The sequence below is a fragment of the Oryctolagus cuniculus genome, chromosome 16 (genome assembly GCF_051225735.1).
Source record: "Oryctolagus cuniculus isolate XC-2025 breed Fujian yellow rabbit chromosome 16, ASM5122573v1, whole genome shotgun sequence".
NCBI classification, from domain to species: domain Eukaryota; kingdom Metazoa; phylum Chordata; class Mammalia; order Lagomorpha; family Leporidae; genus Oryctolagus; species Oryctolagus cuniculus.
Genome location: NC_142882.1, coordinates 76877103 through 76901707, shown reverse-complemented (window position 1 = coordinate 76901707; position 24605 = coordinate 76877103). Strand labels below are relative to the sequence as shown.

Below are 24605 nucleotides of genomic sequence, written 5' to 3'. Positions count from 1 at the left end.
AGGTTGGATGCGGAGCAGTTGCCACACCTGATGTGTCACGATGGTGGCTGGGTGACCTCCTGCCAGGTACTTAAGATGCTGACCGTTCCTTGAGATGTCCTGTTCCTTGAACACACTAGAGAAAACCTGAGGAATTCATGTCCCCCCTTCCTGTCATTTCAGACTCTCTTCTCTCTTAATTGTAACAGTTTTTGTAATTGGTTACTGCAAAGGGTATGATGGTTTTCCATTGCCTTTGGCAATCCTAGCTTTGTGGTGGTTTTCCATGGCATTTGGCACTTTTGTAGTTTTGACCCAGGAGATGTCCTACCCTTTTATTATTATTATTATTATTAAGGATTTATTTAATTATTTATTTGAGAAGCAGAGTTAGAGAGAGAGGGAGAGACAAAGAGTGAGATCTTCCAGCTGCTGGTTCACTCTACAGATGGCCACAACGGCCGGAGCTGCGCTGATCTGAAGCCAGGACCCAGGAGCTTCTTCTGGGTACCCCAAGTGGGTACAGGGACCCAAGCACTTGGGCCAGCTTCGGCTGCTTTCCCAGGCCATTAGCAGAGGCTAGATTAGAAGTAGAGCAGTTGGCCCTGAACTGGTGCCCATAAGGTGTGCTGGTACTATAGGTGGAGGCTTAATATACTATGCCAGTGGGCCAGCCCTGATGTCCTACCTTTTAAGATAAGATCTAGTTTAACTCTAAGAAAGTGACCATGCCATGTTTCTATTATTTCCAAATTCTTGCAGAGGACTTTACTAACAATATCTCCCACTGACCATGATATTGCCTCTCAAGTTGGAGAAATTACTTTTGTGCCTCTAGCCTGATGCCTTGCAATGCTGTAATTGAGTGGGAAAAATCTAATTGCAATGATATTCAATCAAAGGGTAGTCTACGGCATAGCAGCATAAGTGGCATGGCAGGTAAAGCTACCATCTACAGTGCCGGCATCCCATGTGGGAGTCGGTTCAGTCCTGGCTGCTTCACTTCCGATCCAGCTCTCTGCTATGGCCTGGAAAAGCAGTAGAAGATGGCCCAAGTCCTTGAGCCCCTGCACCTGAGTGGGAGGCCATGAAGAAGTTCTTGGCTCCTGGCTTCAGATTGGCTCAGCTCTGGTCTTTGCAGCCATTTGGGGAGTGAACCATCGGATGTAAGACTTCTCCCTCTCTGCCTGTCTGTAACTCTGCCTTCAAATAAATAAATCTTAAAAAAAAAGGGGTGGGGGAGTTAATCGACAATGGAGGTAGCCTACAAGCCTGGAAAGGATATAGTTGTCCTCATGGAAATTACTACTTGCTTTGGATATTTTGTTACTCCTTAACGTAATCTTGAAAATTTTGATATAATTTTTCTTCCACTTTAATTCCTGCTGCCAAAATCGGTTTTCTTTAAAAGCTAGTATATACAAGCCAGCATCCTATTTTCACTCAAAGAGACAGATGGTTGAAACTGACTGTAGCTATATATTTTTTTTTTAAAAAGTCTTGAATTAAAAAAAAAAAAACACATAGTATCAGAAGTCTAAGCCTTTAAGGCCTGGCTTAGGAATCTGTTGTGAATGCTGCTTCGTCCCACTGAGATATTCATTCATGTGTGTTGGGCCAGACCAGTGAAATGATAGCCAAACTTTTCAGATGGGTATTTGCTTTCTAAAAGGAATATAAAGGTTGTGCTGATGGGACAAATAACAAATCCCGAAATCCTAGAGTGCATTCAGCACTTGTGCTGACAGAGTGATTGGGAAGTATGCCATAGTGCTTCCTCTCTGGAGGTACTGATTTTTTGAAATCTCATGGGCTTATCCGCGGGGTTGGAAAAGTGGGTTAATTCTTACTCTACCTCGGTGTGCTTGAGTCTTGGAGTATTCTTGGACTTTTTTTCTCACTTACATTTTCTTGTAGATTTAAACAATTAGAGATGAGCTTGCACTGGCCATTCTGGGACAGAACCTCCCTACCAGGTCTCCCATGTGAGTGGCAACGACTCAACCACTTGAGCCCACGTTTGCTGCCTCCCAGAGTCTGCACCTGCAGGAAGCTTGAATAGGGAGCCAGAGCGGGGGGGTCAAACCCAGGCACTGCGGTACAGGATGTATCTTAACTAGTTCTTAACCACGAGGCCAAACACCTGTTCCAACTTATATTTTTAGAAGACTAAGATAAATTGACCTTTGGTGAACATGTGTGCTGCTGACTTACATTGGGAATATCCATTTTCACTTTCTTGTCTATGCATTAAAATTATTCATTCTTTTATTTATTTTTTGACAGGCAAAGTTAGACAGTGAGAGAGAGACAGAGACAAAGGTCTTCCTTCCGTTGGTTCACCCCCCAGATGGCCGCTATGGCCGGCGCACTGCGCCAATCCAAAGGCAGGAGCCAGGTGCTTCTGCTGGTCTCCCATGGGGTGCAGGGCCCAAGCACTTGGGCCATCCTCCACTGCACTCCCGGGCCACAGCAGAGAACTGGACTGGAAGAGGGGCAACCGGGACAAAATCTGGTGCCCCAACTGGGACTAGAACCCTGGGTGCTGGCGCTGCAGGCGGAGGATTAGCCTCGTGAGCCATGGCACCCTCCATTCTTTTATTTTTATTAATAGATCTTGACTTGATTTCCTTTATTATGATAGTTTAATTTTTGTTCTCACTTGTGAATTGCAACAGTGTCTAGATGTTTTGAATTTGCATCCCTTATCAGGAACAAGGATCCACTGTAGGCAGGCCAGCTAACTGGTGCTGGGCTGTCTTCATGTAACAGTTAACATGCATTTTTTCATTGCACAGAAAGAAAATCTCACCCCTTTAGAAGGACAGCAGGCCAAGGAGTAAGAAGCAAAGCTACAGCTAGTTGTGACAAAGGATTTGCTTGCTATCAGTTATTTCATAGGTCAGTCTTCCTTATCACCTGAGTCATTTATTTTTAGATGTGTTCATTTAGCATCTTAGCAACTCAGAGAAAACAGTTTCAAGTACAGTAAGTGGCTCATTTGTAAAGCACATATTATTTTCATATGCATTTTTTTTGACAGAGTGGACAGTGAGAGAGAGACAGAGAGAAAGGTCTTCCTTTGCCGTTGGTTCACCCTCCAATGGCCGCCGCGGCCGGCGCGCTGCGGCCTGTGCACCGCGCTGATCCGATGGCAGGAGCCAGGAGCCAGGTGCTTTTCCTGGTCTCCCATGGGGTGCAGGGCCCAAGCACCTGGGCCATCCTCCACTGCACTCCCTGGCCACAGCAGAGGGCTGGCCTGGAAGCGGGGCAACCGGGACAGAATCCGGCGCCCCGACCGGGACCAGAACCTGGTGTGCCGGCGCCGCAAGGCGGAGGATTAGCCTAGTGAGCCGCGGCGCCGGCCATTTTCATATGCATTTTAAAGAGAAAGTCTAACTAGCAGTGTGATAATTTATCCTCAAAGCATTTGGGGCAATACATTCTAGACTGCCGAGTTTGTTATTTGAAACAGGCCATTATAACTTGAATGGATTTGGCTAAATGATTCTTTTGGAGTCAGAAATAAAATTAAAAAGGTAAACAAGGCAGGAAAAATTATGTCAAGGGATGCACTGTGTTAGTGATATAGTCAAAGACAGTGTAATGAATTTTCCCATCATCATGGGAATAATGCTTTGCCGCGCGATAAAGACGTTCTCTCACTTTGGTCTTTTGTAAGCATAGTGCACTAACCCACTAGGAAATACCCAAAATTTTAGTAAAAATGGGGAAAATTTCACATTTCTATCAAATGATTTGTTCAAGAGACATTTGCTGAGTACTCACTGCTAACTCCTAGAGGTGCGAAGTAAATGAAATGCGGATGTTGCCTTAGGAGCTTCAGGTTTAACAGGAGGAGAAAAGCACACAATCAGAATGTGCCAGGCATCGGGGTGCATGTTCCAGGAGGACCAGGCACAGGGCACTGTGGGAACACTAGCGAGGTGCTGGGCCCAGGCTTATCATGGGGTTTAGGACATCCTACACCAAAACATAGCACTTTGGCATATGGAATACTTTAAGTTGAAGGAGTTGGGAAATAGCATCTATAGATATGGACCCTTCTCTGAAGCAGGTCAGGGTGCAAGAGGTGACAGTGCCCTCCCTGTTCCCACAGAAAACTGGCATCCTTATCTCTGAAGATGTAGGGGTACAAAGAGAAATCTGGACAATCAGGCCCTGCTGAGTTTCCCCTACCTTGCTCCTCTTACTATAACCTTTCTGTCCTGTTGGATTTTCCCGTAATTCTTCATTGTTCATCCCGTCTACTGTGAAAACACTCAGGTTGACTTGTTTCTTCATTTCCTTATGCAGGTTCACATGCCTGATAAAATTTATATTAAATACATTTGTCTGATGTTTTCTCCCTAATCCACCTTTTGTGCAAGAATCCCAGTCAATAAACATGAGTAGAAGGAAAAGGTATTTTTCTTCCTCTGTACTGCTGCCCTAGGAAGCCTTCTGGAGGGGGTGCGATTGAGCTAAGATGAACAGATGAATTGGAGTCATTGCATAATGAATGCAGGAAGAGCATTTCTGAAATTGCAAAAGTACAAAGACAGGAGACTGCTTAGAGTGTGCCAATAAAAGGAGAGCCAGGGAGTAGGGATATACGGATAGATAATTGGGAGTTAGCATGTTACGTGCCGTTAAGGAGTTGGACACAGGTTGTAACTAAAAGGGAGTCATCGATGTATATCGTCAGATTTGAGTGACAGAAGATCATCCTGCATGGAGTAGAAGCTGTGTCAGCAGGGAGCAAGTTCAGCATGGAGAGAGGAAGATAATTAGGAGAGTATTGCAGTTGTCAGTGGGGCAATGATGAAGACTGGCACTGAGCAAGGCAAGCGGACAAGAGTAGGAGACGGCAGGTCGGGAAACACTAGGTGGTCAGATTGGGAGGGTTGCTGAGGGACTGTGAAGTGTGGCGAGTTTGAGGATTTAGGGGCTGATCAAGGAGAGCCCAGACTCAGGAGATGGCCAGCCAGCACAGTAGAAGACTTCGGCAGGCAGTGCTTGCAGAGGGTTGCATGAGGAGGTGCAGAGACAGCAGCACGGTGCCACCACCTGGAAGGGAGGCAGCTGGGAACTCTAGGAAGGAGCAAATAGAAGAGGACGCCTCTGTGTCTGAGATGTCCTTCAGCAGCAGGGTGGGGCACCTCTGAGGGGCAGGAGCAGTTAGGGTCGTTTATTGCCACTAGGAAGGGCTGTCTTATTCACGACAAGCAGAAGTTGTGAATAGTTTTGCATGTTGTGCAAATCAGGCATGCTGTAATTGACTGAAATATTCTTAATTGAGCCCTACTAAAAGCCATGGGATCTGTAAGAATTTGTGTTTAGGGCTGGTGAGTAGTGAGTGAAGCAAGTGAGTGCTCCTTGAGTGTCCATGTAGATTGACAAGGTCCTTTCCACTCCCTCTCCTATGCTTTGGAACCTATAGGAGCACACCCATAATTTCCTGTTATATAAAATATAGTGTAGCCTTCTTTGTTTGACTTCCCTGCCTGATAACTGGCCTGGGTAGAGGTCCCATCTTTCCCATACACTTCATCCAAAGGTTCTACGTTTCCGAAAGATCCTTTGGCAAGGTCTCACATCCTTCTTCACTGTGTTTTTCCTTGTGATATTGCCCAGTGGGCTCCTGGCTCCTTCCTTCTGTCTCTATGTTTTTGTTCTTCTTCTGCCCTAATTCTTAGAGACCCAATTCCAAAATACTGCCCTCTAGTTGTTCAAATTATTCCCTCTTTAGTTTTATAACTCTTTCAAGGACTCTATTTGAAATTCTGATTTCCCAAGGACTCTTGATACCATCTGAGTGCTTCCTTAGGGAAGATACTCCAAGGCCTGAATGACTGATGGCTCTTAATTGGGGAGCAATTCCTTTTCCACAAAGAAGACTGTTGAAACTGTAAATTAGTGGACTGCACTGTAGGGGTCAGAAATAAGACAAAAATGTTCAGAACTTTTTGGCAACGATGACAATGGCTTTTGAGTCCTCTAAGATTTAAGGGCTCTCATCTCCACGCTGTTCACTTGATGAAGGGCAGATACCCTATGGGTTGATTTTTCTCTCTAGCACAACAGGCCTCTAAGCTAAATGCTTGAGACTCTCTACTGTTTAATGTGGTCCAATTGCCCACACTCAAGTTGCAGCATAAGCAGTACAATTTGGGCAGCTTGGAATCATGAAGCAGTAGAAGTAGGCCTAGAGACAACATGCAGACAAAACGATTTTATGTGTATCTCACAAATCCCACGAGACTGACATGAAAGGCTCGATTTTAGAAATACTGTCTGATTTCCTAGCTAAGAACGTCCTTGTCATGAATAAAGAGAGGGCCTAGAAAAATCAACGTAGATGCTTAAAATCTTGGGTTAAGTATTGGGATAGTTTTGCTTCCAACAGGAGCTCTCTACTGATAGAAATAGATCCTCTCTACGTAGATGAACTCTTGCGATGCTTAGGACTACCCAGTATCCCTTTGGTGATGTGGGGAAGGGCTGCTCTCCCATGCAATTTACATGTTCAGCCACCAGGTGGTGATGGAGAGTGATAGCATGCTTAGCTTGGAAGTAGCCTGATCAGGATCCACCTTAAAGGCCTTTTGTTTAACAGCTTTCTTTGGATTAAAATGAATAAAATCTTGAATAAGTGAACATTTAAGGAAAGCATTATTTGATAAAAGTATTCAGGAATAAGAAGATCTGGTGTTTGATTAATGAGTCTTCCACTTGATGGTTGCCTGCTTGGCATCTTATTCTCCTTATTTGCTGGTGCCAGATTATATACTTGTTCTGAAATGAACATGTATTATTGTAATTACTGAGACAGTGTAAGAAAACCTCAAAGGACCAGAGAATAAGAGATTTTCACACAAAGAATCCTACAGTTTATAACAACTGTCTTAGTTCACTTTATAACCTGTGTGTATCTGTTTGGGGTCAGGTGAGAAGGGGAGTGAGAGCTAGTCTCTTGATTTATGTTCCTCCCTTGTTGCCTGGCTCTGCAGGTGAGAAATCTTTCACACATAGTTTGTTGGGGCTTTTTTTCAGGCCTCACTTTTTTCCCTAATCCCGGTTTTCCATATGTTATATGGATCTTCCTTGTAGTCCTAAATCATTTTATTTTTCTGATTCTTGAATGTAGCTTGAATTTTCTCTGCTCCATGAGTTTACTGCTGTGTCTTTTACTTTTTCGTTTCCTCAAGAGAAAGAACTCAAACTCCCTGTTTTGGTGACTTATGTCAACACCTAACAAAATTTTGAGAAGTAAATGTCTCTGAATCAGCTCTATCTTATTAGAAATAGGTGAAGTCCAAATGCAATTTGGGGACCCCAAGACACATTCGGGATCTGTAAGGTCAAAACTGTTTTCTTAATGATACTCAAATGCTACCTGTCCATCTCCCCTGTGTTAACATTTGCAGTGATGGTATAAAATAAGTCATGGGTAAATCATGTATGTTAGTGTAGATGGAAGCAGTGGCACCAGACTTCATTGCTACACTGCCACACTTTAAATAAATAACCCAGTTTTACCTAAAAATTTCCTGCATGACACAGAAACAATGATTAGTTATGTTAAATATCTACCCTCAAGTATATGTCCTACAGAAGAGTACGTATGTGTGAAAAGCATGAGGCACTTCTGCTACATGGTTCACTGGGTATCCGCAGTAAAAGCATTGAGCAGCAGTTTCAATTGCAAGCTCAACTGTCTTCCTTCTCTGAAACTTTTTTTTTTTTTTGCTTGAAAGAACAGCTGACAGATTTCAGTATTTGGCAGACATATTCTGAAAAGCCAATGGCACGAGCTTGTCATTTCAAGAATACAACTGACGTTATTTGTTAGTAATGATGACATTTGAACTTTCAAGCAAAAATTAAAATTTTGGGCTGTGTATATTTGCCCCTATGAGCTTGGCAGCATTATAATACCTATGGGTTTTTTTCAGAAGGGATTGATAGTGATATTATCATATTTGATTTTCGAAACTTATATAATGAGATCTGTCAACCTTTTTGTAAGGGTACATAATTCAGTATTTTCCAATTTTTGGTATTTTAAAAATAACCAACACATGACATTATAAAATGACCCATGGATAAAAGAGTCACAGTTCAAGGTAGATCAATGAATTTTTAATGTTGTGGAGTACAAAAGGTTTATTGATTGATGTGGTTTCATATTCATGGAGCAACTGACCTTGAAGAAGCTGCTATTCATTGACTTTTGGCTTAAAATTGAGGAATACCCATAATTATCTGAAGAGGCAATTAAAATACTCCTCTTTTTTAGATTACATATTTGTGTGAGGCCAGATTTTCTTCACATACTTCAGCTAAAATAGCATATCAAAGCAGATTGAATGCTCAAGCAGCTATGAGGATCCAATTGATTTCTGTTAAACTAGATATTAAAAAGATGTGGAAATGTAAAAGAATTATACTCTTCTTAATTTTTTTGTCTTGGAAGATATGGTTATTTTTTCCATAAACATTTTATGCAAAATAGAAATGTTTGCTTAAAATTACTTATTAAAAGAAACCTAATTCTGTTTCCATTTTGACATGACCAATGTTAAGAGATATAACCTATATGGGCAAAGACTCTTTGAGGTCACAGTAGTTTTTAGAAGTATAAAGAGTGCTAAGGCCAAAATGTTTGAGAATTGCTCTTATTTACAGTGTAAATAGAACAAGGCTGGGCGTCACCCTACTGTGAGACAGAGTGTGTTGATAATTTTGTTTTCAAAGTATACTGAGGGCTGTAAAAATTTAGCAGCTGACTCTCATGTGTCCTTTACCAGCCAACTGGCTCCTGAGACTTTTATAACCCTCCTTGTAGTGACTGCGAGATGCGGCAGTCAAAATGGGCCGACAGTTATGGATCATCTCACCCCTTGTCTTCCCAACCAAGTGGAAGGCAGCAGCTGTATTTTGTGCGAAACAGACGGGTGAAATCGGGCCGTGAAAGATCAATTCTTTACACGTACCTTGTGGTAGATGGCAAGTTCAATGGCTGATGTTGAAGAACCGACAGGGGCGATTATTTTCAGGCAGGAAAAGAGAATTCTTCCTAGGTGTTTTTTTTTTTTTTTTTTCCAAGGAGTCTGGCAACAGCCGGGCAATGATTTAAACCTCTGAGGATTCTGACTTTAAGCTTAAAAATACATTTGCATATGCCAGCATTAGAATGGAATCTCAAGCTTCTGCCAACTCAGCGACAACTGAAAAGGAAATAGAAGTCTATATTGTTCAAAAGTTAAGCCTGGGGAGGTACTGTTACTCGGCAGCTGTGTAAATAGAGCTAAAACCTTCCTTGTCCACTGTCACTTGGTTCTCAACAAAACCCAACCATACCATGCCAAGGTGACACCTCATTGTTGAGTTAAAAAAGGAAAATTTTCCTTTCTGTCTAGGTATGTGTGGACATGAGAAACGTGGTTGTGAGATGCAAGGGAGACTCCGGAGGCACAAGGGAAGATGTGAAATTGACTTTTGCTTCCCCCTCCTGGTTGTCCACAGTTTTGTCGCATGTTGCCTGCCTTTCCTCCATTCCCCAGTTTTTGCTTTATGGGACTTAGGAGCAGGAGCCATTTCTAAAATGGAAGAGCAGGAGCCTGGCTCCCTGTAACTGACTTCTTAACCAGGGAAGAAGCTTTGTCTCCATTTAGCACCCATCCTGGAGAAAGTAGGTGAGGTTGGGGCGGCTGCCTGAGTACAGCCTTATGGGTAATTCCTGTGTTCAGTAGATAAGTGGAGAGGAATTTGCTATTATTAAATTCAGTGAATTTATAGAATTTGAGTATTATACTATGATTGAATTAATATCACTTGACTATTATGAATGAATTTATATAATTTGACTGTTATTAAATTCGCATGCCTTCCATCCTGTCTAGCCCGTTTAAATCTAGAAGCATTTTTTTTTTTCTCTCTAAAATGCCTTCAGGACTCTGAGAGCTCCAATTGGGTCTCCTCACTCTGAACACAGAGCTGTGAAGCCTGGAGCATTCTATACATCTCATGTAATTGCTGCAGTTACACCTTCTAAATGATGGCAGTGAACTCCGAGTGATGACTTGGTTACTGAACTAGGGTGGGACTGGTGGTGTGGTAAACTAATAGTAGCAATAGAAAAAGAGGAGGAGGGAGAAGAGAAGAAGGAGTAACGGGAAAAATAAGTTTTCTTGAGTCTTTAATATTTGCCAGACACAACTGTAAGTACTTTCCTTATATTGACTGACTTATTTGGATCAAAAGGATGGCAGTTTACTGAAATCATAGATGAGCTGAGGCCAAAGTCAACAAGGTAGGGGTCTTTGGGAAGCTGAAGGGAACTACGTGTGTTGAAACCCTACGCAGAAAATGAAGGCAAACCCCGAACACAGGGAAAGGCAGGGGCAGGGATTTGAAACTGGAAAATGAGTACAGGTGCTGGGGATAGGTGGATGGAATGTTAGCTAAGTGGAGTGGCTGATTGGAGTTTTGAGATTTCTCCTTGGGGAGGGAATGCAATGTGTTGGGAAGACAACATGGGGTAAGCTGGGGTTGTGTTCAGTGGTAGCAAAGCTGGAGAGATTGCAGGAGAACAAGAGCCAAGACATGGGGATTGGAGGGGGATAACAAGCATGGATTTGGCAGTGAAGATGGATTGAAAGAGTGTGGCAAAGAAGATGCCAATGGACAAGGTTCAGAATATGGGGCTCTACTCGGAGGGCTGCCTGCCAGGCAGCCCAAAAAGGCATCAGCGGATGTAGCTGGGGCTGAGACTGAGCTGTCAGTGTCAGCAAGCAGCTGGTGGATGGGAGAACACGTGGATGATCAGACAGGGAGGAGCCAGAGTGGATTTGGTTTATTTTGCTGACCCCTTGCCTTTTATATGTATGGAGTAAGGGAGCAATAATTACGCAGCAGGGTGCTCTGCCTCTTACTTTCTCAGACTTAGAGCATCAGGTTTGCCTTTGCAGTGCCCTGCATTAACCACCAGGATCTCTAGAACTCGTGCAACCTCATCTACCTTGTGCTTTGCTTCTCCATTTGCTTTGCTCAATGTGTTGGGGGGGTTAGTGGGTCAGACTGGCACACCCCTGGGGAATGACTGGAGTTCAGTGCTGACATTGTGTTTAATGCCACTAGTTAAGCCATTTCACTATGTGTAAAGAATCACTCATTTGTAATGATGTGTACTTGCCATACCCTTTATGAGACATTCTCTTGAGACCTCTCATTCTCCCATTGGTTGATGCTTAGCTACTGTTTTGGAATGGACCTGAAAATCAATAAGTGGAAGGCACTCTATTGCTGTGTCTTTTAACACTGCAGTTCTACTGCATTTACAGAGTGAGTGGTATTATTTAAAACCTCAGTGGTTAATATAATCCTTTTCTAAAGTTACCTCAGTGTTTTTGTTCCTTATTTTTAAAATATTGGCTCTATGGCAAGATACACCAACTTAAATTATCAACATTGTCAGACACATTTACCAATTGTAAAAAGCCTTTCCGTTTTCTAGAAATGTACTAAAAATATACCTTACTTCCCCTCGTGATTGAGAAAATCACAACTCATTCAAGATGACCCTACAGAATGGTTTGCTCCTTAATGACAATAATCTATATGAAGTTGTGCCAGACACTTGATAAATGGGGGAAATGTGAAGGAGAGGGAGAGCTGAGTTTTTTAAGAAGGTTTCTCTGTCTGCTTTTCCCTTAGGATGACACTATTATTGATTTAGCAATGATTTTCATGATTGTACATTCCATTTTCAACAGCAGAAAAAATGTCAAACACATCAGTTAGATTGGCACCCATTGGGTAAGAGTGCATGTAACTTCTCAGATGCCAGCCAGAACTAAATTTTACATTTCTCCTGGTAGGAATTTTACCTATTGGTGTTGACAGTCACTGGCAATCAGAATCTTAGTGATACACTTCACTTTTGCTAATCCCATAGATTCTCTTAACAAAAGAAAATGAGGGGATCTAACCCCTCAAGTCCATGTGCCTTCATGTGGACCCTGCGTTGTAGTTGGGTAGAGCTGTCTGCTTGGGAAGGCGCTTCCTGCCTGCCTGGCTCAGACATTACCCTGCTTTATTTTGCCGTCTACCTGGCTTCATAGAAATTTGACTTTGTGACCCAAATTTAAATAGTTCTTCATAAGTAGGTGGCTCCAAACTCCATTCCACAGCTCCAGTTCCTATCTAGTCTCTATGATCATGTCTGTAGTATTGTATCCATGCATTTTGCCCAAAAGACTCCTTGATACCCAAGTTATGACACATTGGAAGTTTTTTCATCATTCCCTCCTTTTCCTTCTGTTCTGGGTTTCATTGCCATCCTCTGCTCTATCAAAGTTAAACTGTGGCTGAGTTGTCCTCTTTTCTTCCTTATCTGAAAACTACCAGAAATCATGTCCCCCTTCTTGGCTATGCTCCCTCGAAGCTACGTGCTCTACATTCTGTAGTCAACTCCCAGCCCAGTGCAGGCACAGTTGATTCAGATAGATGTTGTCACACATTTCCCAGAAGTTTGTCTAATGTCTAGTATCTATTCTTACATGTTATGCAAGCAGGACTAAGAATTGTCTAGACAAATTTCATTTTTATTTTGTCACTTTCCTTTTTAAAACATATGATTGCCCATTACCCATTGCATCCAGAAAAACTCTGTTTTGTCTTTTCAGGCAGATGTCCTCCACACACCATTGTTTCCCATAAAGCTTCTATTTCTTGACAGTTTCATTCACATCTGTTGCACTCAACCTACTGATTCCAACTTCCTCTTCCCTTTGCACATTCAAATCTTCCCTTCCTTTTCTAGTTCATGACATTGTTCAATGTCCAGTTCAAACTCCACCTGTTCCTGATGATTGATTGCTCTGGCCTACTCTGCCAGATCTTTATTATTTTCTCTGCATTCCCTCTGAACTTGTACATTGGCGATTCCAAGTGTCAGTAGATCAGATCTGAGCATTGGCAAGCTTGAATTTAGATTACGTCACATACTGGCTAAGCAGTCTCAGGTTTTGCTGAGCCCACTTTATCTTAATTATAGAATAAAAGATTAATAATAACAATGGTCTACTTGAATTATCGTGATGAAGTATGGTGATTAATTTAAATGGAATGCTACTGGATAATCAATAAGCTAATATCTCAGAAAATATCTTCAGCCAAGCCACATGTCCACATGAGTTACACTTTCTTTGAAAGAAAGAATTTGATTTTGCTTATCTTCATTCATATCCCTATACCTTGTCAAATACGCAGCACAGATTAAATATTCAGGAAAATTTTGTTGAAAAATAAGACAGGTATGACCATGAATGGTTGGGAAGAATCACTACCCTTATTATTATTATTTCCTGAGTCTTTTCCATCACACTATGAGTAGGATGTGCACAGTAGGAACTCAGTATACTTTTTTTAAAAATTTATTTGACAGAATTATAGACAGTGAGAGAGAGACAGAGAGAAAGGTCATCCTTCCATTGGTTCACTCCCAAATTGGCCGTTACGGCCGGCACTGTGCCGATCCGAAGCCAGGAGCCAGGTGCCTCTTCCTGGTCTCCCATGCGGGTGCAGGGCCCAAGCACTTGGGCCATCCTCCACTGCCTTCCTGGGCCACAGCAGAGAGCTGGACTGGAAGAGGAGCAACCGAGACTAGAACCCAGCACCCATATGGGATGCCAGCGCCGCAGGCGGAGGATTAACCAAGTGAGCCACGGCGCTGGCCTTCAGTATATTTCTTGACTGTATTTGTCTGAAAATGTTAGAGTGGTTGCAGGTTTGTCTAAGGACAATGATAAGAAGTTTGTGGATTGTTCATTGTTGTCTATTGGAAAATATTTGCCTTTCATTAATGTCATCTACTTAGGAATATATTGGACATTTATCATAGTTGCATATAAATAGTATGCAAATGAATACTTATGACACTTGTGATTAGTTGTTGCTTTTGTCCCTTTATTTTAGGAATTTGGGACATGTTCTTCATGTCTTAGAGTTTCCAGTTGGGACATGAAAGGAGCCAATAAATAATGATTGGCAAGAGCCTTTTGCAAGCTTTTTGTGTTTGAAAATGTTTCTGGCACCATCAATAACAGCATTATCATCACAATTAATGTTAGATTCAATCTCATTTGGATATATTTTCCCAACAACTTGCCACTGTATTATCTCCCCTTTCATGTGTTTCTAAACACCCTTTACTTTGACCCAAATAAGTAATACTGCTTTCAGTATGCAAATGTAAGTTGCATAGAAGTCGGGTTGTATTGGAGATGAAATTAATTGTGACAGTTCTGGAGGAGTTTTGCAGAAAAAGAAGATTAACATGTAAGTCTTCAGTGGCTGTCTTTGCTGATGCATATAATGTTAGGCAAAATGAAATTTCCATGTACCCAGCTCAGCAGAGGAATGTTTATTGAGTCCACAGATATTTGCGCAGGGCACGGCCCTTGGGGTTTGTGACAGCCTATTTTCTTTTCTCAGTGAGGGCATGAATTTCTCTTGCTCCATTATCATCTAAATTGGAAGTCATGATGCCTCTTCCATTCTCTTATTTATGATTTTGTTTGTTAAGAAACTTGTACAGGAAATGTACTACTTACTCAAAACTAAATTGCTGTTCTCCTTTGGACTAGATGATAATATTGTCTTCCTTTTGAAAAATTTTAAAAATTATTTATTTATTTTCATTTCTTTGAAAGGCAGACAAAGGGAGATCTTCTATACATTGGTTCTCTCCCCACAAGTGCTTGCAACAAGTACGGCTGGTCAGGCCAAAGGCAGAAGCTCAAAATACAATCTAGATCTCCCATGTGGGTGGCAGACACTAAGGGACTTGAGCCAACGCCTGCTGCCTCCCAGGAAGCTGGGTAGAAGTGGAGGCAGGACTGCAACCCAGATGTTGTGATCTGGGAAGTGAGACTCTCATGCGGTGTCTGAACTACCACGTCCAGTGTCGGCTCCCAGATATTTCTGTAGATAATGATCCAAGTTTTATACAGACTCACTTCAGATCTAACTTAATTTTTTTGACATTGGCCAAATAGTACAGCCAATTATTATCAGAAAGCTATATTTTCAAGCTGCATTTCCTTTTGGATGCTTTTCACAATGATAGTACAGAAAGGATAATCATATATATATATATATATGCCTTTTTTCTCTTTTTCTCCAAGGAAACCACCATGTCTGACAAAAGTGACTTGAAAGCTGAACTGGAACGCAAAAAGCAGCGCTTAGCACAGATTAGAGAAGAGAAGAAACGTAAGGAAGAGGAAAGGAAAAAGAAGGAGGTGAGTACTAGAGGTTAAGGGGAAAAGAAAAATCCTTGGGTATGAGGGGCTGGTACTGTAACGACTACACAGAGCCCCCTGCATGAACCATTTATGATATCTGAACACAGGAGTGTATAGCCACATCTCAGAACAATGAGGTCATTGCAGTGCGGGGGCCAGGCAGGCACCCCCAGCATGGTCTGCAGCACTTGCTTCAGGGGTCTCCAGACACCAGCTTCACCCCAGACTTGAAAGAACTTTGACCTCTTTACTGTTAGACATTCGACGTTTCTGAACCTGCCTGTGCCTTGGCTTCCTGTACTTCATCATGGGAACAATAACGTGTTTCTTGGGGGAGTTGTGAAGATTGACAGTTAATCGTGTATAGCACTCAGCAGCAGCTAGGCTCTGGTGAGTACTTAACACTAGTACTTAACGTTAGTTTTAAGAAAAGCTGCAACATTTTAGGTGAGATATGGAAAATGCTGCCAGTTTATTTCCATGTTCTGAAGGAGATAAGGTTGTGCATCCCAGAATATGCTGAATTGGTGTCTTGACTATTTCAAGCTGAAATCACTCGAGGAGCTGTAACTCAGAAAAGGCCATTGGCTTGTCTTTTTCTACCTGCAACAAGCCGCAGGGTCCTTCTGGCAGCAATGTCCATCGCATAGCAAGGCCAGGAATCAACCGTGATCATCACACGGGGGCTGGGGGCTGCCGGAACCTGCAGAGGCAAGCTCTTGGAAGTAAGGCTTTGCTCCTGCTGGCTTCCATATCCCCAGAAGTCACTACCCAAGTCCAGCTACTCCTGTCTCACAAATTTATTGCTCTGTGTATAAACAGCATAAAAGCATCATGCTTGGTCATTCCTACACACCTCATTCTTGTGTAGATCCCCAGATACCTGGAAACTGAACAGAACATCTAAGCTTCTCACTTGTGAGTTGGCCCTATATTCTTCAGGTTTGTACAGTCAGCAAGAGAACCCAGCCAAGAACTAAGGAGCTAGTGGAGTTCCTGCAGTTTCTTCCGTGTTGTGTGTTTTCCGTGGTAAACAAGCATCCCAGGTTCGTAAGGGGAGAGAATCACTCCCCCAGTTTAGTGAGTGGATAGTAAAAGATACAGAATTGCTAGGAATTACAGGTGAAAGAGAGTTTTTAAAAGTTTATTTATTTATTTTATTTTTTAGAAAGACAAGGAGATGAGAGAAGATATCTTCCATCTGCTGGTTCACTGCCCAAATGCCTGCAACAGCGGGACCTGGGCCAGGCCAGAGCTGGACTCCGTCTGGCTGTCCCACGTGGGTGACGGAGGCACAAGTACTTGAGTCAACACTGGCTGCCTCCCAGGGTGCGCATTAGCAGGAAGCGGGGTCGGAAGCAGAGGCAAGATTTCATACCAGTGCTCTCATAAGGGATGTGGTGACTTAACCGGCTGTGCCGTGATGCAGGCTCCTGGAAGATATTTGAGCACGGAGGCCCCTTTTATGCCAACAAAGCACAGAGGTCCAGGGGTGCAGCCTGCCTGCTGGGCTCAGAATCCGGGGCTCCTGGCTCCCAGTTCCATGCCTTGCTGTCGAGTCGCATCTTCTTCCCGTCTGAATCTAACATCTATCACAGGTCTACACAAGAATCACAACAATGCATGTTACGCCAAACTGTACATGGGTTTCATCTTTTTGCACTAAAATGTTATCTTTTAATCCTATTTTTCCATAAGCTTTTTTGAAGTACTCTCATAATTTGTGTTTAATTCTCCCATTGGTTTTGGTAGTGTAGAAACATTTTGAATGTTATAAAAAGTGCCAAAGATATTTTCAAAGAAGAAAACTGTGTGTCATGTGACATGTTTGTGTGTCTAAAAACCAAAAATGCATTCCTACTTAGAGTTTTTTAAAAAAAAATTTTTTTTTGACAGGCAGAGTGGACAGTGAGAGAGAGAGACAGAGAGAAAGGTCTTCCTTTTTCCTTTGGTTCATCCCCCAATGGCTGCTCCAGCCAGTGCGCTGAGCCCAGTGCACCGCACTGATCCAAAGCCAGGAGCCAGGCGCTTCCTCCAGGTCTCCCATGCGAGTGCAGGACCCAAACACTTGGGCCATCCTCCACTGCACTCCCGGGCCACAGCAGAGAGCTGGACTGGAAGAGGAGCAACCGGGACAGAATCCAGCGCCCCAACCAGGACTAGAACCCGGTGTGCCGGTGCCGCTAGAGGGAGGATTAGCCTATTGAGCCATGGCGCCAGCTAAAAATTCATTTCTTTATTTTGAGAGTCAGAGTTACAGTGGGAAAGAGGGAGAGACAGAGAGATCATCTTTCTGCTGGCTCACACCCCAAGATGGCTGTGACGGTCAGCACTGGGCCAGGCCAAAACCAGGAACTTTATCCAGGTCTCCCACTTGGATGGCAGAGGCCCATACGTTTGGGCCAGCTTCCACTACTTTCCCAGGACATTAGCAAGGAGCTGGATCAGAAGTGCAGCAACCAGGACCCAACTGGAGCCTCTGTGGGATGCTGATGTTGCTGGTGGCGGCTTTTTCCGCTATGCCACAATGCTGGCCCCTACATAGTTTTTCTTTAAGGAAAGAGAAAATGTCTTTTGATGCCTTACAGTCTAAGTAAGTGTTGTTCATGCTGCAAGGCCAGGGGACCAAGGTAACTGATTTATAACAATTATTATTTTCCAACAGAGTAAAACATAATTGCAGTTGCAATTCAGCCTTCCGGCATCTCGAATCTGTTCCTACCATTGCACTTTGATTGATGTAATCATTTATTTGTCCTTGACATTGTACATAATATTTTTCCCTTGGAGATCTTTGCAGTTATATATGCAGTTTTTGAGTGAAGCAGAGGTGAGAACTGACAAGGAAGGGCTATTCATTGTGATGCGAAGCCAAAAAAGCATTAAGTTATTATATTTCCTTCCCTTCAAATGTCAACGTGTACTGTAGTTTTAAAGCACCTGTTATCCTTTACTAATAACCGGTTTCCTTTTAAACTGACATTCTGATATCGAACTTAAATTTCACAGAATTACCACAAAATGTGATGTGATCCAAATTGTGCTGTCTGCTTCATCTTTTTCATTTTTCACGCTTTGGAGAAATTACAGGCAGCCCTGAGTGATAGAAGCAGACTACCCCTTTTTGCTTCTACCCTAAGCCGTTTTGCCTGATGGTGGAGATTTCTCTTGTTACACAGAAAAAAAAAAAAAAAAGAAAAAGAAGAAGTAGTAGTCCTGGAAGATTGGAAGATTGGGGGTAGAAGGTGATGGGGTGCCTGGAACACTAGAGCACCCAGAATTAAAGTCACGTGAAGTCTTTGTTTCCCCATTTCTGAATGGACAGGGTGCTCTATGCCTTTGATAACCAAGCCCTCTGTGCAGAGTCATGTGACAGTACAGGCTCCTCATCTCCCTCTTCTGATTCCAAATCAGGATGCCCTGGACTGTACCATCAAGGTCTGTCCTGGCTTTATGTCTTCACCCTCTGTGATCCATCTCCTTCCTGCACTAAGATCCGTCCTTGGTCCTGTTTTAGCATCATTTTCCAATGGCTCTGGCTTGCTTTGTGCTGTGCGGAAGATGGCAAAAGCTATAGGTCACACCGCAGGGTTTTGAGTCGGGAGCTTGGCTCTGTCCTTCAGACAACAGCCCTGTGGGAGAGCTTTTCGAGGCTTGTTCTCTTGTCTGTAAATGGAGGAAAGAGTGCTGCTCTCCTTGTGGACTTGTGTCAGCACTTAGCAAGATCCACAGAGCAAAGAACTGCACCGGAGCTGGGTCGGGAAGCAAAGCTTTTGCTAGGCTCCGGCATCAGCCATTGGGGAAGTGACCGGAGGCAGTTGGCACAGCTCTTTCCTTTCCGCTGGCTCTCTCCAGGCAAGGCCACCTCCCCAGAACACCCCATTATTGCAATAGTTCCCCCCACCCCACCAAGGCGCTTGGTTTCATGTGAGTTTGGCATTCTGTAGCTGAAAGAAATTTGGAAATAATCTATTCTGATCTCTCTCTTTTTAAACGAGAAATCTGGGTCCCAGAGGTGAAAACCTGGCAAGTAGCCCCCTTTATCTTCAGTCTTAGGAAGGACCCCTTAGCCAGCCGGTTGTCCCATGGAAACCTGGGGTCATTCTTTCACTGTTCCTGTCCCCGATTCACAGTGATCATCAGATCCTAGACAGGCAGAACTGTATGACCCTTGCGCTTCCATTGCTTTCCACTCTAATATCCACATTCCAGCCGGATTCAGCAGCTGACAGAGCCTCTTTATTGTTTTAAAATTTATTTATTTATTTCTTAGAGACAGAAATACAGGGGTGGGGGTAGGGGAGAAACGATGTCTCATGCACTGGTTCACTCCCCCAAATACCCGTGAAGGTGGATCTGGGCTGAGCCATGAGCCAGGAACTCAACCACAGTCTCCCATGTGGGCGGCAGGAACCCAATCACTGGAGCCATCACGTCTGCCTCCCAGGTTCTGTCATAGAAAGGTGGAATGAGGAGCCGGAACTGGGGATCAAACCCAGGTATTCTGATGTGGGACTCCAGTGCCTGCTCTGGTATCCTAATTACCAGGCTAATTGCGGCTCCTGCATATTCCTAGGGAGCGCACCTTCTCCTAACAGAGTTCATGGCATTCTCTTCCCTTACTCTCCCCATTCTTCTGTCGCTCTTGGCTGTTTTCCACCATCTCTCAGCTCGCATCTGAAATGTTACTGTTGCCGGAACGCGTTTCTTCTGCCTCTCTCCACCCCTAGCTAGATGAGCTCTGGGCCCCAAGCTATTTAGCCCAGGGCTTTGTATTTGTCCCTTCGCTGACCTTTCTCTCCTGAGAGACCCCAAGCTTTTGAGGGAAGGGTTGTGTGTGTGTCGCTGTGGAGTCACCGTCAGCACCCCTGTGACCCTGGGGGTGGCCTTCAGTGAGCACTGGAGGACGAGTCACGGGTAAGCTCATGGGGCAGGTCTTCCCAAGCACCAGGAGTTCTACTCTGCGGGCTTCTGCCCTCAGTCAGTGGGCCACTGCCATTGACCTCTGAGCTTAAGATTTTTCTAGTTTTCATTTTGTTTGTGGAGAGCTAGAAATAGCCTGGAGCTTATAGAATTGATTTTTATAAACTTTCTTTAGGCTTACAATTTAGATAAAACAAATAAATTTAGAATGAAGAAGAAAGAAAATACTCCTGAATGCTAAACTGGGTGACTTTTTTATGCCCAGCTCTGAAAACTATAAATTAGGACCACCCAGGTTGACGATCTACACAGAATTCAGAGAACTGTGTACATGTATAAAATTACCAATCTCTGCCCTTTTGGATGTCAACTGCTTTCTTGGCTGTGGTGTTAAAGATGAAATCTGATTTTAAAATAAATATAGCAGCCACCATTTAAAACTCAGCCCTGATTTCAGGAAAACCGGGCCTCAGTGCAAGGAGGTGTGCGTAACGGGGCCACCCTGAAGTTTCATCCTGTCCTTGGCTGTCCTCTGAGTTGCTGGAAATTACAATGGGCAGGGGTTCCTGGCCCACCCTCACCTGTCCCTCTAATGTGCGTGGAACTGTCATTTAAAATGATTGGCAGTTCTCAGCTGACGGTTTTTCTATCTTTGATGATTCTCTCTGGGTCTTAGCCGTGATCATGCCTTACAAACAGAAATAATACTTGCTGGGAAAGGCACCTGGCCAATTTTTAATTAATAGTATTACAGAATTACTCCTTGTTGAGTCATTAAAACAGAAGGTTCTACAGGATATAGAGAGTTTCAAGATGAGGGCACTGGGTATAGCTGTGCTGAATGAAGTAACACTGTCTCACTCTCGGTGCTCACTGGGAACAGAAAGGAGCAGTCTGTTTCTGATGAGCGCAGATTACCTAATTTTGCATTTTCCATGGTCAACTTAGTGTTGATGGCTTTCCTAAGCTTGTGTTTTATCTAGGTAGACATCTATCCTTATCCACTTACGCTATTTTTTTAATATTGCCTGTTTCCTTAAGAATTAAAAAAGGCAGAGCGTGAGTTGCAGGGGCACCTTGAGTTTCTGAGATGGAATTTTGTAGACGAAGTGCAGGTGTACTGTTTTTGCACAACGTATGATTACTCAAGTTGACATGAATGTTTAATTAACATGTTTCATGAAAGCTTACTGATTAAAGTTTAAAAATGTCTCAAGAAAAGAAACAAATAAAAAAACAGATACAGATCTTGTGCCTTTCCGAGTAGGACAGACATGACAGAAAGTTTTTGATAAGATGCCCTAAGTTTATTCTAATGGAAAAGATTAGGCAGATCTTTTTCTATAGATTTAGTGTAAGTTCCATTAGGACTTCTCAGTATCTACTGATACTTCATTAACCTTGAGTAAATTTTGTTTTGAAGGAATGAGAGAAGGTTAAACATTTTCTTCCTGTTGCTAGAATATAGAAGTGGCTCTGGTGGGGGGCTGAGACACTAGACATGTAGAGGACTCTACTCCAACATTGACAAGTAAAAGGGCTTCCTGAATGAGGCACCTGTAGAGGAACCTGGCCTGACTACGGAAGGTATACTTCTAAGTTTCTGTAAAAAAAAAAAAAGTGCCGAAAGCAGATACTGACCCATTGATGCAACACGTTTCACTGAGCGTCTACTCTGTGCCAGACACTCATCTAAGTGGAAGCATATTTTGGTGAACAAAATACTCAAGGATCCCCTCATGGTAAAGCTACAGTTCGGTTACGGCATAGCTCCTTGCTGTAACAGCATACTGTTCCACGCTGGACTCCTAACAAGAAGTTTGTCTATCTTAGTTTTTTCATTTGTATTTCAGTCACTGCTATGAGAGTTTCCTGTTCTTTCAGTTCCCCTATTTTTCCTTCCATCCTTCTGTCAACGTTATACCCGCGATGTTGATTTAGATCCTTACTCTGCAAGTTTTCTTTCCCATCTTAGTCCTGTATTTTCCTCTGTTGAATGCATAGACTTTGAAATTTGCTTCTGTAACTTAATGTTCAAATTTGGGGCAGAAAACACATGAACTTTGATGTCGTCACTCATAGAAATTAAAGTTCCGTGTTAGAATTCTGTGTCGTGTGACGGCGCCTGAGATGGAGCTCTTATTGACCTCCCAAATGTTGGATTCCCTCTGGTGGTGCATGGACTTCAAAAGCATGACTCTGTTAGAGGCCCCAGGTGAGCAGTAACAGAGATGTGGAGTCCAGGGTCATGTGCAAAGATGCACTTAGCTTATAATCAGCCTGCAGGTTCCATGCGGGAGCAGGTCAAAACCTGCATGAACTCTTTCTCCTTTACGGGCCATAATATAAATTTTGTTTCACTGCTTTGAAATGTGCTCTGCATGCCTGGAGGGAGGTAACATACCTGTTAGGGGAGAGGGGTGTGTCTGATAACTGAATAGTAGGTGTCCAACAAGCTGTAGACTGCTGCACCTCTGTCGCTCAGCAGAAATCACTGTACCCCAAACACGACATCTCAGGGTTGCACAGGCGGGCAGACACCTTGCCTTAAGTGAGCACTGTGCCGTGGAGGACAGAAGAGACCACAGTTTTTAAATTCCCCATTGGTCTTCTTTCATCTGCATTTTACTTCGTTACTAGCCTGGAGAAACACATCTTGGGCATAGAATCAGATATTAAGAGGCTCACCTGCCACCATTTTTTAAAGGATTTATTTTATTTATTTGAAGGTGTAGTCACAGGGAGGGATGGGGAGAGACGGAGAGAAAAAAAATCTTCCATCCACTGGTTCACTCCCCAAATGGCTACAACAGCTAGGGCTGGGCCAGGCTGAAGCCAGGAGCCAAGAACACATTTGGTTCTCCCACATGGGTAGCAGGGGCCCAAGTGCTTGGGCCGTCTTCCCCTGCTTTCCCAGGCACATGAGCAGGGAGCTGGCTCAGAAACACATAAGGGATGCTGGCACCACACGCGGCAGCTTAACCTGCTGTGCCACAATGCCAGCCCATGTGATGTATCTTTTAATACAGGATTTCTGCAGGGCATGTCTCCTGACTTTTTTTGTACTATATTTTCCTCCATGATGATTTTCTTCTTTCATTTAGTATGTACGATGGAATCCTATGACAATCAGAACCAAGTAACAAGACCTATATTTTTTTAGTAACAACACTTATAGTAATATTGCTCACCTACCCTACTATAGATTTAACCTGGTTTATTTTACACCATAGTAAATTTATAGTACCAATAAAAATAACATTTTACAGTTACAGATTCTCATAAATAATTTCATTTTTCACCCAGGTCCCAACCATTCCTTGTATGCATAACCCCAGGAGTGGGTCGTAGATATTCCACGTACTCATTTTATGAACTGAAGCCCCAGAGGGACAAAGTGGCAGATAGATTTTTTTTTACAGTTATATTCCCAGTCAGCAGTCATTGGCCTTGATGGTTTCTTCCAAAACCAGTTGAGAGAAGCTTTCATACACGTGATAGAACCAGGAGAACGCCTTCAACCACAGGAGAGCGCACTGGATCAGAAATCAGTAACTGGTGCGGTCACGTGGTTTTTCCATCCTTTTTGTACATGTGACTGCAGCTGCCTACGGCTCTGGCCTGGCCTTGTCTACCACTCACTTCTAGTTTCCCCGCCCACCCGGGCCGGGTGTGTGTGTGGTTGTGTCGTTCGCTTTTCTTACCGAAGTCTGCATTTTCCAGGCGGATCTGCAGCAGAAGAAAGAGCCGGTCCAGGATGACTCGGACCTGGATCGGAAGCGGCGGGAGACGGAGGCTCTGCTGCAAAGCATCGGGATATCGCCTGAGCCCCCGCTAGGTACTTGAGAGCACTTTATTCCCGACCTCCAATTGGACTTGCACGGGATCTTCCATGTCCAGCGTTTGCTATCCCGTTGAGTGTTTTGCTTTATTTTATTTTTTAAGAAGTTCTGCGGCTTACGGCTCAGGTTGCATGTAGTTTTGGGATTGAGGAGCTGGAAGGAGCCCGTGGCAGCAGTAGAGTTCTTAGTCATTTGCTGCTTTTTGGCTCATTATATGGGCCACCCGTTCCTCTGCATTACTGGTTGGTTATTTTATGCCTTTTATGAGTTGCCACTTGTTAAATGCAAGAAATCTTGGGATTTTTCAAATGTAATTGCTCTTCATTTCCATTGCTGAATTGCAGCCTCTCTTCGCTGATCTAAACACTGCGAATTTGTGTATGAATTTCATAATCACTACAGGCGTATGCTCAGTGGTTACATTGAAAGAAACTTGAAATGATGTCGGATGAGCAGCTAATTAACAAATTGACTTTTACTTGACACGTGTATCTTGATTTCATTACTAATTGGCATTTTCACGCAACACCCCTCCTCCAACTCATTC

At 43.3% G+C, this 24605-nt stretch overlaps 1 protein-coding gene across 4 annotated transcripts in view; it reads left to right on the top strand.

Annotated features, from left to right (window-relative positions):
* DYNC1I1 (dynein cytoplasmic 1 intermediate chain 1) overlaps positions 1–24605 on the top strand; it is a 330192-nt gene that overhangs the window by 15529 nt on the left and 290058 nt on the right. For all 4 annotated transcript variants that reach the window (XM_051852963.3, XM_051852961.3, XM_051852964.3 and 1 more), the window contains exons 2-3: positions 15174–15290; positions 23940–24054. In XM_051852963.3, coding sequence (XP_051708923.1) covers positions 15183–15290; positions 23940–24054 — 223 coding nt within the window. In that variant the 5' untranslated portion in view covers positions 15174–15182. The remainder of the gene's footprint in view (positions 1–15173; positions 15291–23939; positions 24055–24605) is intronic.